General features: G+C 36.5%; 1 protein-coding gene across 2 annotated transcripts; it reads left to right on the top strand.

The window, feature by feature from the left end:
• The first annotated feature begins 118 nt into the window (after positions 1–118).
• On the top strand, positions 119–12062 carry LOC149727352 (chloride intracellular channel protein 5-like). Of its 2 annotated transcripts, none has more exons than XM_089890428.1 (7): positions 119–229; positions 2951–3181; positions 3551–3622; positions 9773–9882; positions 10177–10418; positions 10777–10961; positions 11275–12062. In XM_089890428.1, exons 1-7 carry the CDS (start codon positions 206–208, stop codon positions 11446–11448), a joined length of 1038 nt encoding a protein of 345 aa, XP_089746554.1. In that variant the 5' UTR covers positions 119–205; the 3' UTR covers positions 11449–12062. The 2 variants fall into 2 exon arrangements, with proteins under 2 accessions (XP_089746554.1, XP_089746553.1); XM_089890427.1 differs by lacking the exon at positions 3551–3622 and adding an exon at positions 4224–4319.
• The last annotated feature ends 1336 nt before the right edge of the window (positions 12063–13398 follow it).

Consider the following 13398-nt stretch of genomic DNA (forward strand, 5'->3'; position numbering starts at 1 on the left):
GTGCTCGTAGTATTAGCTCTTAACCTAACGTGTAAATAGAACTCTCCTTCGGGCAGGGCATTGTGTGCTTGCTTTTTCTATTGTCTCTTACTCTTCCCAACCTGGTAGTAAAATTTAATTTGAATAAATTTATTTCAGGAGCTGTGTACCTTGATTTAGTAGAGGGTTTTGTAATTTAATATTGAAAGACAGAAAGGTCGCAAAAATGGAGGAACAAACATACCAGAACGTAAGTGAACGATTTACGATGTTTGGTATTGACATAAACTATACGTTTGATTTATATTATAACTTTGGCTTAAAAGATCAAACTTTTAAGATTATCCCTATATGATATGGGCGTTTGGTGTAAAAAAGGCCAATTCGGACCTATACTTCAGCAGGTCACCTGGTGTGCCTTCTCATAAAATTCCACCTATATAGAATAGAACAGGATATAATAAATGTGAAGCTCATGCTTAATCCTGATTTATGAGTTATAATTGTTCTGTATGAAAGTTCATCCCTTAATAAAGCGAGCAATTGAAATGTGTAGCTTTGTACTGTGTCAGTCGCTAAGTGGCGCAAGCAAGTAGATTATATGTTGTTTATGTTAGATAGGCAGTGGTGTAATTAAGCCGTATACGTAAATAAGTCTCTGCATATATGTATTAGCGTTCTGTATATTGTAATATTGTGTTACTTCTGCTACCAGGCATAATGTAAATAATCTTTACCGGTTCATCTAGTATAAAAAACGTATAGTATTTCCGACGTTTCGTATGCTGTCTGGCAAGACTTCATCACGGAATTTTCTACGTTTTTTTTTCATACCAAACGAGCTGGTGGAATATGATTTACATTATAGCAGGGTGGGGGGCACGGGACACCTTTATCACATAATACCTAAATATTTAGAATAATTAACAACGGTCTATGGGAGCCATGAGGTTACAGTTTTATAATTATTTCAATGTTCTTTCTTTACTTTCAAATGGGACGAAAAAATAAATCAAAAAAGATGACTCATCTTCCCCCACCTTACTTTATATCCAAAGCTTGAACTTTTGAATCTACATAATTAAATCTACTATAGATTTGCATATGAGTAATAAATGAATGATTGATGCGTTATTAGATCCATCTTATATGCACGGGTACATGTACGGCTTCTGTTCTATAGAATGTGGTACAGTAAGTCGTAGGTAATGAGCCCGTCTGACCCCAATTGACATTTACCACTCTCAATTGTAGAATTCATTGCGCTGAATGTAACTTGCTTTACCCTCGCGTGCCGGGAAAAAGATAGTCGTTATAACGGATCTTCTGTTTCAAACACCTCGCGCCACCTTACAAGTTAGCATGTATCTTTATGGGTGATTGTTTCATGTATTGGTGACAGTTTAAACAACCCATTAGCGACCACTGCTGCAACAGGCGTTGTTTGTTTACGTCATAAACACCTTATATTATTTAATTGATGACTAATCACCAGAGTAAATAGATAACTCACACCTAGGCGGAAGTGACGTGTTCTTTCCTGCAGTACTCCTATATAGTGGGACTAGACAGAGAAGTTTTAGGCTGAGTGAATCCAGACGCATATTGAAAGTAGAAAAGCGCACTAAACGCTGGAATGCCGTCGTTGACTGTAATAACAAGCAGAAATGGTTACTTTGCAAGAAAAACGGCATTTCCCTATATAAGCGATCGGCTTATTTTTGGAATGGTTTTAGTTTCGTAACATACCAAGCACGGTATAGGGACCTGACGTCATCGTATGACGTCATCGACTTAAATCGGTCGACGTATATATCGCAGTAAGCTTGTAGGTGTACTGCAGTATGAAAAAGCAGCTTTGGTTATAGCATAGAAGTCATTATAGTAACGGTTGAGCCCGCTATAGAGACGGATGTATGGTATACACTGCGATTGGTATAGGGTTAGGGTTATAAATTTTTAACAAATTTGGCTTCGTAAGTTATAATTACACTGTCTTCTTGAAGTTAACCAGAACATTTTGCAAAATACGTTTCGTTCTATATGGGTAAGGTCCTACGGCGAGGCACGCTAAGGGACCTGAGACTTAGACCAGAGTTAGTCTATTAGCTAGAAAAACACTAATAGAAATTCGTTGTAACCCTTATAACACAATATGTGCAGGTTAGTTTAAGTTTAAATTGTTTTGCAGCATTCATGTTAAATATAGTCACGTATAATTACCGCATTCACAGCTCATTAAACTAAACAACAAAAGATCATTTGAGTTCAAATCCGCTCATAAAGTTAGCATTAACTACCAGACATGAAATGAATGACCAAATATAGTGTGTCTATGGTTTAAGTAGGCTAATGCTGGGATTTTCCTTTTTCGGTGTGATTACTTGTTCGTTTGTTTATATATGTATTAACACTGGTTAAATACGTATAGGACTAGCTAAGTGTGAAATAGTATGTGTGTTTCTTTACTTCAATAACTGAACAATAATAAACCGCGCCTGTTACGCGTTAGTGCTTTTGAATTGAATCAATAAAACTAGGTCAGATCCGACTATATTGTCTATTGAATGAATTCCAGTCGAGTTTAGTGCAGCCTAGTAAAGTGTTTTGTATATTTAGTTGCGTTTTGGAAAACCAGAAGTATTTATTATAACATTAAGTGAGAAATAGGTTTAGAAACATTTTGCAAACTGTATGACTTTTTCGTTATTATACCCTAACATACAATGTACTGCCTTTTATGAACTTTAGTTTTGGCATTACGCACTAGTGAAGAATCTTCCGGTACATAGCAGAATAGGCTGGTATAAAGTGTTAGTGGTTAGGGGGTTAGCAGTTATAGGGGTTAGTGGTTAGCAAATAAAGTGGGGGTAAGACTCTTCATTAGCACCCTAGTTTTTCCCAATAAGTAAAGTAAGAGTGAAAACATTTTGCCAGCATTTTCATGTTTTACATCCATTTACTTTTACAGGTCAACGAGTTTGAGCCTAACCAAGAACCTGAGACAAATAATCGGGATTATTTACATCATTACCAAACTGAAGAAGAGGACCTGCCACCCCCGCCACCCCCCGAGCATAAATACGATTTCGACGAGCAATCTACGACATCATCTGCAAGCAACGAACCTCAAGAACCAATATCATTGGGAAGCATGGCTGAAAGTATCGTGCAAGGTGTTGCAGATTTGAAAACTTCAGATGTAAGTTTGATTATAGCAAAGTTAACGCTGGGTGTCGGTAATTTAAAACCTGAATAATAAATCTGAATTAGAAATTTGACTGAAATGAAAAAATTATAAATATGCTGAATTAGATTGCAAAAGTTTAAGTTTACATTATAATGCCTTGGAAATATACACTCTCTGTCACTGTTATTTAAACTGGTGCCTTGTGAGTTGTGATATAACTTCACCTGTGTATGTATTTGGAAGTTATTTGGTACATTGTAATGAATGACTAGAAAATGTAAAAATACATGTGTTAAATTAGTCCAAAAAAATTAACAATATTAGACATTTAAATCACAAAGTTTTTTTACTAATATATATATCCCATATGAACCAATATAGGATGAACCTGAACCATTTACTGTGAATGAGAGTGGGATTGAATTGGAGAAACCAATATTTCTATTTATAAAGGTTTAGATAGCATGTCACCATGCCTGGTTAGGTGCCAACATTAAGTTCCATTCATGAAGTTTAACAAAAAACATCAATTTATTTTCAACTGATTTTATTTGGGGTTTAAATTATGGTACTAATATAGTCATGGCGCCAAACTTTTTTAAATGCAGAGTGGGCAGGGACAGTTTTGTATCAAACAAATCTAACTTATTGATTATTTGTTATTTTTAATGATAAATGTGCTCCAGAAAATTCCAAGTTCAACATAACCACCCTGCCACCCTAGGTTTGGCGCCTATAATAATGAAATATGTTTTACATACTTTGGTGCAAAAGCATGGTGGGACAAAAGCACACGAACTAGCAACAATACAGCCCAAATTAAACGTTTTTATTTTTGTACAATTTGAATTTCGGCTGTAGTGTTTTTAATTCATGTGTTATCTCATATTCTAAAACTAAGAACCAATTAACAATATTGTTTATGTTATTTCCATGAAGACATAACAACACTAACTAAGGTGAAAATACCATGGAGGTGAAACTTATGATTTGCTTTATTTTACTTGTTTTGTTCGTTTTCTTTTATTTATTTTATGCATGCCTTTTATTTAAGAAATCGACCAACTCTTCCCCTGTGGTCGTTAATGGCGATCAACCGTCAGAAACACCTTCGCAACCCCGCGACAACAAAATAGCTCTCTTTGTCAAGGTAAAGTAAGTGTATGATATGACCTGCACACCCATGTGACGTATGGTATGACGTACACATCCATGTGACGTATGGTATGACGTACACATTCGTGTGACGTCTGCACTAGATTCTACAACTTTCCCATTTAATACAGGCGAATGTATTGCTGCTGTCCGTGGTTTAACTTTCCGCGTGCCTGTATTTCCTGAGCATGCTAATACCCAGCGCGTTACAAAGCTCGCAACAGGTCACGTCAGTATTGACGGACGTTAAACTGAGGCAGGATAATTCCCCAGCGGCTTTACCGTCAATACAACGTGTCTTAACCACCAGTTGTTCAATACAAGGCACTTGTAGTTGACCTTGTATGCAAGACTTCGCAGCTTAGGATAAAGTAATAGGTACTCGCGTTAGTTTATAAGCTCTTAAACGTCTACTTGTACAAAACAAACGAAGGTAATAACTTACAAACGTCACGAAGTAAACAGCGTATGCTCGGTGCAAGATTTTGATTAATGATGTCACAGTTCTACTTTTATACTCTAGCTTTGTGCGCGAGATTTCCCAGAACTTTTACTCGTTGTAGGTAATTGTAAACAGTTACAGTTTAGTTTGCTCGCAAAGCTTCTGTAATGTTGTATCTGCATGTCAATGTTAAAAGCAACTCAAACCGTGCTAAGTCTCCCAGAGTAGCTAACTGTAGTTATTGCTGTGCAAATATAAGCATGAGTTTACATCTCAACTAACAAACTAGTGCGATCTACCCGCAGGAAGCAATTACCGTTAAATCACATCGACCGTCAAATCAAACCTAGCTCCGAAGTCCGGCAGTTATATAGTCAGTCCGTTGCCTATAAACTGCCAGCTATGAGTTAACTGAAGCAAGGTGTAATTTTAGTTGGCTTTTTTTTTCTTTACACGCCTGAAGCGATATTGCGGTATTCGTGTCACAGTTCGTCGCGCCTTCCGACCGAGTATGCGGAGTTTACTTTTCCTCTGTGAGAGTTATATTAAAAACTCTTGCTGAGCTCTAAGCCTTGCGACAATACAGAGATAAAGATAAATTGGCAAGGCAAGCGTAGGATAAGTGGCTTGTTCAGAACTTTTTGTTTACTTTGATACCAAGTGAGCCGCACTAAGTTATGCACAGAACCACCAAAGAACTAGTTTGAGTTTCGACAGTTAAAAAGCTACCATTAGGCTATGTCACGAATTGAGCTGCACGAAGTTGGAAGTGTTATCAGTGTCGTCCAGACAGTCTAACTCAGTCATGTAACATCAAAGTTGTATTTACCGTCAGAGAATGTAGCTAAGCAGCAAAGACAACATTTAGATCTCTAGGGACCTTGGAATGAAATACCTGGGGCTGCTGTTAGAAACACAGAAGAGTAAAACAGCCGTACAGAAGAGAGAGCGTTCATAGCGTGAGTCACGTATTACAGTTCATATCACTGCAGTTTAATTGCGATTTTTTTTTGTTAGGCTGGTTAGAATAGTTGAAAATAAAGGTGGTCAATTATAAAATGTCCACTGAAATACATGAAGCCATGACATCAAGTTGCCAGGATGCAAACGAAGAGCTTACGGATCGTAAACACGTCATCAACCTGTTTGTAAAGGTTTGTAACACTTTCTAAAGTTAGAAAGTTTGTGTATAGCACCTGCAGACAGTCTAAATACCAGGATTGAATGATAGGGAATTGTTATTGGCACAGGACCCAGCCCTTATAGAATAGAGCAAATATAAAGTTCGAATGTGTTGCAATTCATGTAAGATTAAACAGTGTCCGTGTATATAGTGCTTTATAACAAATAACCTTCCCTCTTGTTCTGCGAAAACATTGTTATATATAGCTGACATACCCCCCTTTACGTAACTAATACAACGTCCTAAGGATTACCTATGCAGTCTAAAATAGATGTCTGAAACCGTATAACACTTTGTAACTGCGTTTTTTGCCATTTTTTACTAAATACCCAGGAAACGAAAATTAAGTCCAATTAATGGTGTTATAGAGATACTTCCCATATTTCGTCAATAACGTGTTCTATATGCCTCCTATTCAAACAGTTGTTTTGCTAGTTAGATTAAATTTAACGGCCACGAACTATGGCACAATCTGACAATAAAAGCAAGCTTAGACAAGAACGTTGTCGAAACTTGTCGCTACGTTTGTGTGTGTAAACAAACTTGAAAGGAATCGTTTAGTTTAAAGACGGCGTGCTGTGGTAATCCGGTTATAAAGATTCAAATGCAAAGATTTTCACAAAGGCATAAAATAGCACTGCGCGTCGTATATGTCGTAATACGTTTTCCTCTGCGTTTATAAAATCGCACTAAAATATATGGCAAATAACTGTATAGTAGGGTGGGGTAATATGGGACATGTTTTCATTTTGTTTTATCGGCTTATTTGGTAGTAAACCTTAATATATTTACACGAATAAATAACCTCATCGTGACGACTTTATCATAGCGTTGATAACTGTTAAAAACAAGCCCAGGAAATATAGGATTTAGATGCCATCAGTATCCCATCTTACCCCACAGTGTTTAATATATATGTATAGTGTTATACCGTTTCGGTTGAATACGTCTTAGCTCTTCGTTGCAAAACAACATTTGTATAACAACTGCACACGTTTTGTCTGCGGGTTCTTCTCTCAATAAGTGATCACTGAAGCGTAGCATGGTTAGACATGGCTTGTAGTCGAGAGCCATTGTGTCTTTCCCGCGTCTTTCTATTCGAATATCTTCACGATTTTAACCCAACTTGACTAAGAATGTTGAAAGGACGGTAAATACACCGATTGCCTTTCAGGTATTATCGTTCCGTGATTAATTTACCAGGAACCTTTATAACAATTCAAACGACGTAATACGATTTCATTGTTTGATTTTCTTGGACGTTTTGCTTTTCATTATTAACCATTCTACTTAAGACGGCGGCTTTGTGGAAACAAAACCTAAATATTTTAATTGGAAACCATTAAACGAACGATTTATCCGCGTACCCAATACCCAACATTATCTACAACGTTGCGGCAGACATGCTTTACACAGATATCGATCGCTTACAAGGGATTAAACATTAACTTACATACCATCACCCGCCATCAGTGTAATTCATCCGTGTTTAACCGCCTCTATTAGGGCGTAGGCATAACCTGTTAATATGATTTCGTCACATTTGTTTACCAAGTGCGTACGTCTAATAAATCGTCAAAATTTCAGCTTCAAACGTTTGGCATAATGTGTTTATATTGGATTTTCTCCCTGGATCCAGGATTTCTCAATAACAACTGGGTTTTTCAGTTATATGGGCCATATAAATCATATTTTCTACATTGGGTTTTATTTAATGGAAGTTAAAAACACGTTTCTAGTTATATAGTAGGGTGGGGGAAGATGGGACACCTTTTCGTTTAGTTTTCTCTTTTCATTTGGTAGTAAACAAAGAACATTCAATGAATTATAAAACCGAATCTTCACGACTTCCACAGACCGTTGTTAATTGCTTAAAACACGACCAGGCTATTTGGATATTATGTCTTAAAGGTGTCCCATCTTCTCCCACTCTACTATATGATGTTAAATAACATTTCCTACTTTCTCATTACGTTTTTACATCTTTCAAACCAATGTGTTTCCAATGCACTGATGCAACCTCTGTGCCCGAAACGCATCGTCAGCAATAATAGTTTCTAACGAGGTCAACCACAGTCAGTGTTCATTGATGCGCAAAGTCATGTGCATTCGCGTTTAACTTCAAAACAAGAAGTTTTACCGTTTTGCAATTAATCCAACATTCAGTTAAATTTTAAAACCCAATTTGTAGATAATTAATTTTCTTGAAACTTTGTAGTTTTTAATATGGTGGTTTTTTAAAACCCTTGGTTTTAGACCCGTTTTTGGTAAGTCGTTAGTCTGGCGGGGATTACAACGTATTACACTCCCCCAATTAACCATTTATTTCTCGAATCGTGAGAATTTTCGTTTTGTCCAGTCGAATACTAAGCTTGCTTTAGGAAAGTTTGCTTTAGGAATAAAAGCGCGCAGTCGATAGGATCATACAGCGTTCAAGTTGTTTGTTTTACGTCTTTACGTTGGCGTTGAAATCCATGAAACTGTGCGCTAAACATAGCCATCAAGTTATAAAGGCTGGAACCTTTTTCTCTCGTCTCTCCACTTATTTACAATGTGAGGATGGAATGTCTGTTCCATACAACATCACACCTTAGATAGCGCTTTATAAAGTAAGATTCCTCATCCGTCACGCCCTGCTTTGCCCTTTAAGTAAATTCTACTTCAACGACATAATTGTTTTCAACGCCTAAGTTCCATATTCGGCAACGAAGTTTCAGACGCCGAAGAAAATGTAATTCATAAAACCTTATTGAGAAAACCTTTGTTTTGCCATATATGGCCATGTGTTATGACGTGGGCATGAGAAAGTTACTTCGTGGGATATTTAAACGACAATTTTAGGTGTATATCATTGAAATTTGCAAACCTTTGCAGTTGGACGTTAAAAAATAGGATTATTTCCATTGTGGATACGTTCTATGATATATAGTAGTGTGGGGAAAGATGGAACACTTTCAGCACATAATATCCAAATATCTTAATCGTGTTTTAAACAATTAACAACGGTTTATGGAAGTCGTGAGGAAACGGTTTTATAGTTCTTCGAATGTCGAATGCATAGAGAAAAAAGAATGAAAAGTGGCCCATTTTTACTCACCCTACTTAAATATAACCAACCCATGACGTTATCGTTCAGTATTTCCGCCAACGTCAAATTGTGAGATTCACCAGACCCGTAACTCCCGGTGTTTTCGCCTGCATTCCAGCGGCATTATATAAAGCCAATATAATTCCCCTGGTTATAGGAAGCAGGCATCTAAAACATCAATTATTGAAACCCCGGGTCTCATGGGTGCTGTGATTGTTATTGAAAAGCCGCCCGATCGGAAAATAATTGCTCGTTTCGTCCATTAGTTCGTCCCGTGTTATTATTCAACCGGTGTCCTGAACGCGGTATAGTGAAAACCGTCGCTTGCATATTAATACGAATTTGATTTCCATTTAGTCCGGTACCATTTCATATTGGTTAGCGTGCCTCTATCTAGTACAAGTCACATAGGCGGTAACTTGTACGGAGTCGTAACCTGGCATGTTGTGAAATGCCAGAAGATCTTTCTGACTTGTATTATGCCTTTTAGCAACACTTTATAATCTTATTTTGCATGTAATACATACTTACTAAGGCTTTGATTTGCCATTAGTTACTTCGGCTTAATCTTTTTATTTACCACACTTTGTTAAATAAGTTCCTCGTGTAAGTTTATTTAAGTTTAATCCACTCCGTGAAATGTGTTAATTCATCCAGTGCCTACTCAATACATTACTAAGTTGTCAATGCTTAAGTTCAATTTGTAAAAGATTTTAAAGTTGTTTAAATTCCCAGGCGGGCTCAGACTCTGAATGTATCGGTTGTTGCCCTTTCTCCCAACGTCTCTTCATGATCCTATGGTTGAAAGGTGTTGTGTTCAATGTCACAACGGTGGATAAGACAAAGTAAGTATGAAGACATCGAGACCTGTATGGGTCTTATATAGGACTTATATCTATATGTGTTGTATATATGGTCAAAGTCATTACATAACCTTAACCAAGAAGCCCTACAACAGGGTTCACAATCGTTGTTTTAAAATCTATTCACAAATCTCCATTGAGTGCCAAATTAGCCTTCGAACAAGTACATATATATATGAATTCTCAACGTGTCCAAATGTCTGAAAATTTTATCCAAGTCTCCTTTCAAACCAGGATCTCACATTCTAATAATCAATAACTTATCGATCTCCATAGGAAAGTGCCGCAAATAAACGACGCGCTTGGTTCAGTGAATCCTCCCGTTCTCATATTCAATGGTGAAATGCTCACTGACAACCAGAAGTGTGAGGATTACATCGAAGCTGAGTTGTACCCTCCACGTTACCCAAGGTTGGCATGCAAACATTCAAACAGCAACACCGTCGGGAATGATATATTTGCAAAGTTTTCCGCCTTTGCCAAGTTTCGTGGAAATCCTAACGACCCAAAAAGAGAAGGTTGGTTTTAATTGTGGGAATTTAAAATATATTCCATTCTATGTGGGTGAGGCCATGGGACCTGGGGTTTAGGCCAGAGCTGGCACATTACCACAACATTGCATGTGCACATTCGATTTTATTCTATATGGGTGAGATCATATAGCATGATCTGAGTTTTAGGCCAGAGTTTGCCCATTACCATAAAACCTAGAAGGCTACAATCAATTGAAGCAATGCCTTTTAACTGTTTTTCCATGGACACATACATCTATCAGTATTAAGCATCAAAACTGGTATCCTCCATTTGTGATGCGAGTCTGCTGCCTACGTTTCCTATTACACATGTATTAAGATAACATATACGACCCTCACACAGGCATGAGAAAGAAATTAGACCAAGCTTTGTCGAAACTAAACGATTACTTGCTTGAGCCCCTTGATGACGAGATTGACGAAGGAGCTGACGACAATGAACCACAACGATCCTCACGCAAGTTTATTGATGGCAATACCATGACCATAGCCGATTGCAATATGCTTCCAAAACTTAACATGATACAGGTAAACATTGTATGAAAAGGTTATTGTTGGATAAAAGGGCCATTTTTTAAATGTATATCTTATATTAAACATTTAGACACTTACTGGTTAGCAGCCCGGAATAAAACGGTGCAAATATAGTAGTATTCACCCACCAAGTTACATGTGTGGTAACTCGCAAGCAGACAGGAGGTGTATGAAACAGAACACCCGTGTTATTACGACTATTGTTTCCCCGCCATGCGAAGAAAAAATTCACTATTATCCACACCCACTCGCCGGGGCACTATAGACAAGTTTTATTCAAATTCTTGATTCATTTTTATTGCTCCAGGTTACCGGACGTGCCCTCCTTAATTATGAAATCCCGCATAGCTTCGATGCGATTTACCGATACTTGGAAACTTCTTTTGGGATGCCAGAATTCAGAGAAACTTGCCCGCACGACGATGAAATTGTTTATTTTTATGGCGGTCGCAAACCAAAAGCAAGAAGCTCGAAACACTAAGATTTGGACCCTCCGCTAATTATTCTTTGTATTTTAATCCTAAACTTGACTGTACAGTAATTTCGCCAATTACGAGAAAATACTCCCATTTAAATTGCTGTCATTTCGTTGAAGTTATAACAAAACTCTGTAAACTAAGATCAGTTGTAAGTGTTACAGCTTTACAGGTGTGTACATAATGCTCTTAAGTTTCAATGCATATATTATATCCATGTTATTTTCGTGTAGAATATGTATATACTTCCACTTTGCTACGATATACGAATGTAAACAGTTTTGAAGACGATTGGTAAAATTTGGCTATTTTACCCGCTGCTTAAATATGCTGACATCAGCATTTTTCAGTTACACTAAATTCGAAATTAAAAATTGCTCATTTGTATAAACAAGGATTCATTTCTGTTATTTTTGTATATAACAATTTTGGTTATTAGTTTATCAACAAAGCTAAAGTTTTAAATGTAAAACTTTCAATTTTTCAATTCCCTCTATTTTTATTTGAAATACTTGAGCTGTATTGACTGAAACCGAGTTGTTTTTGATCTGTCTTGATTTTATTTCACACCCCCTGTTTAATTTATCGCATGGTAATAAATTGCAACAGGTACGTTTAATTGATTTGAATCTAAATGTTTATAATACGGGATCTGGTGGTCACTAATGAGGTGTCTGCGTTGTGGTTCGTTCTTTAAGATCCGTAGTTACTTTCTATTGGGTGCTTTTAGATGGATTTGTAAGACCAGAGCTATCGTATCTGTAAATTAACTGGTGTTTGAATAATGCTGGTACCTAAAATGCGGTAGTTATGTTCATTCAAGTGGTGTATTATCAGAAATAAACAAAAAATCGCAGTACGCCATAAACTAAGCTCACAGTCCAATCAATAAAATTAAATTAATCAAATTCCTTATATATTTTACTTCGTAAAATTTCTTTAAATACAATTAAACAGTTTTTTTCAGCCAAAACGCGAGTATTTGTTTCAAAATCGACCCCGCTTAAATAAAAATAAATTATCCAAGAATAGATGTTGTTACGTTTGTTGTTTATATTATTACGATTCAATTTGTTTCAAGTTTAAAAGTTTTTGTGGAATTTTTTTAAATTTTCTTAGCTTATATGCGTTTAAAAGTAAAGTAGCTGTATTATAAAAGCTAAATAGCGTAAAACGTGTATTTAATCGTAGCTACGAGTCCGAGGCAGGTTGAACGTTTAACTTTAATGTGATTTTCGAGCGCATGTTAACATTTTAGCTTTAAAAAAAACTGTATAACATTAGTTTATATATCCATTTGTGAATTTACTAAATTTAGTTTGCCAGATATTTGAAACAGATTAGATAACATACCAAATGAATCTAAGAATTTTTTTTACGTTGGAATATATTTATTTTTAAGTACGCGTGGTAAAAACTTTGTGTTTAGATAAGTAAACGAACTTATTGGTTTGTTTGTTGTTGAGTTTGTAGCCTTTGTGTATTATGCTTAATATGTCATACGGGTAAAGTTATGCTGTAAGCTTTTACCGTTTTTAATCTACGTTATGTGAAAAACTTGGCGCTATGGCGCAGTTGGTTAGCGCCTGCTTCTGACCCGGGGATTATGGGTTCGTGGCTTGATGCTGCTACTATTATAGGCGCGTTTGTTTTTTGTGCAAGACACTTAACGACATTAGTAATATTCCTTCATTTTACTAAACGCAAAAAAACGAAACAGGTTATTGCCTATTTTTATTTTAATTGGCGATTTTACTACCGGCAGCTAGCGCTACAGAGCAAACAGTAAAATCTTCCCCTTACTTATTGATTTGGAGTGTGGTCATCATTTTAATTAGTTTGATTAACAGTTTTTAATCCACCGCGGACACCATTAGCACATACTTTCTGAGTTGCGTTAATCGGTTGAAACAATTCTTACCTAATAATCAAATAAGGCATGTTTAATACGCCCC

Source organism: Ciona robusta, chromosome 12 (assembly GCF_009617815.1).
Source record: "Ciona robusta chromosome 12, ASM961781v2".
Lineage (NCBI taxonomy): Eukaryota > Metazoa > Chordata > Ascidiacea > Phlebobranchia > Cionidae > Ciona > Ciona robusta.

Bases quoted from the DNA above. Each gene is read 5' to 3' on its own strand.
- LOC149727352 (XM_089890427.1), top strand. From the start codon at position 206: ATGGAGGAACAAACATACCAGAAC. The intron at 9,883-10,176 runs GTAAGTATGAAG...CGATCTCCATAG, and splicing joins ACAACGGTGGATAAGACAAA to GAAAGTGCCGCAAATAAACG. The intron at 10,419-10,776 runs GTTGGTTTTAAT...ACCCTCACACAG, and splicing joins TAACGACCCAAAAAGAGAAG to GCATGAGAAAGAAATTAGAC.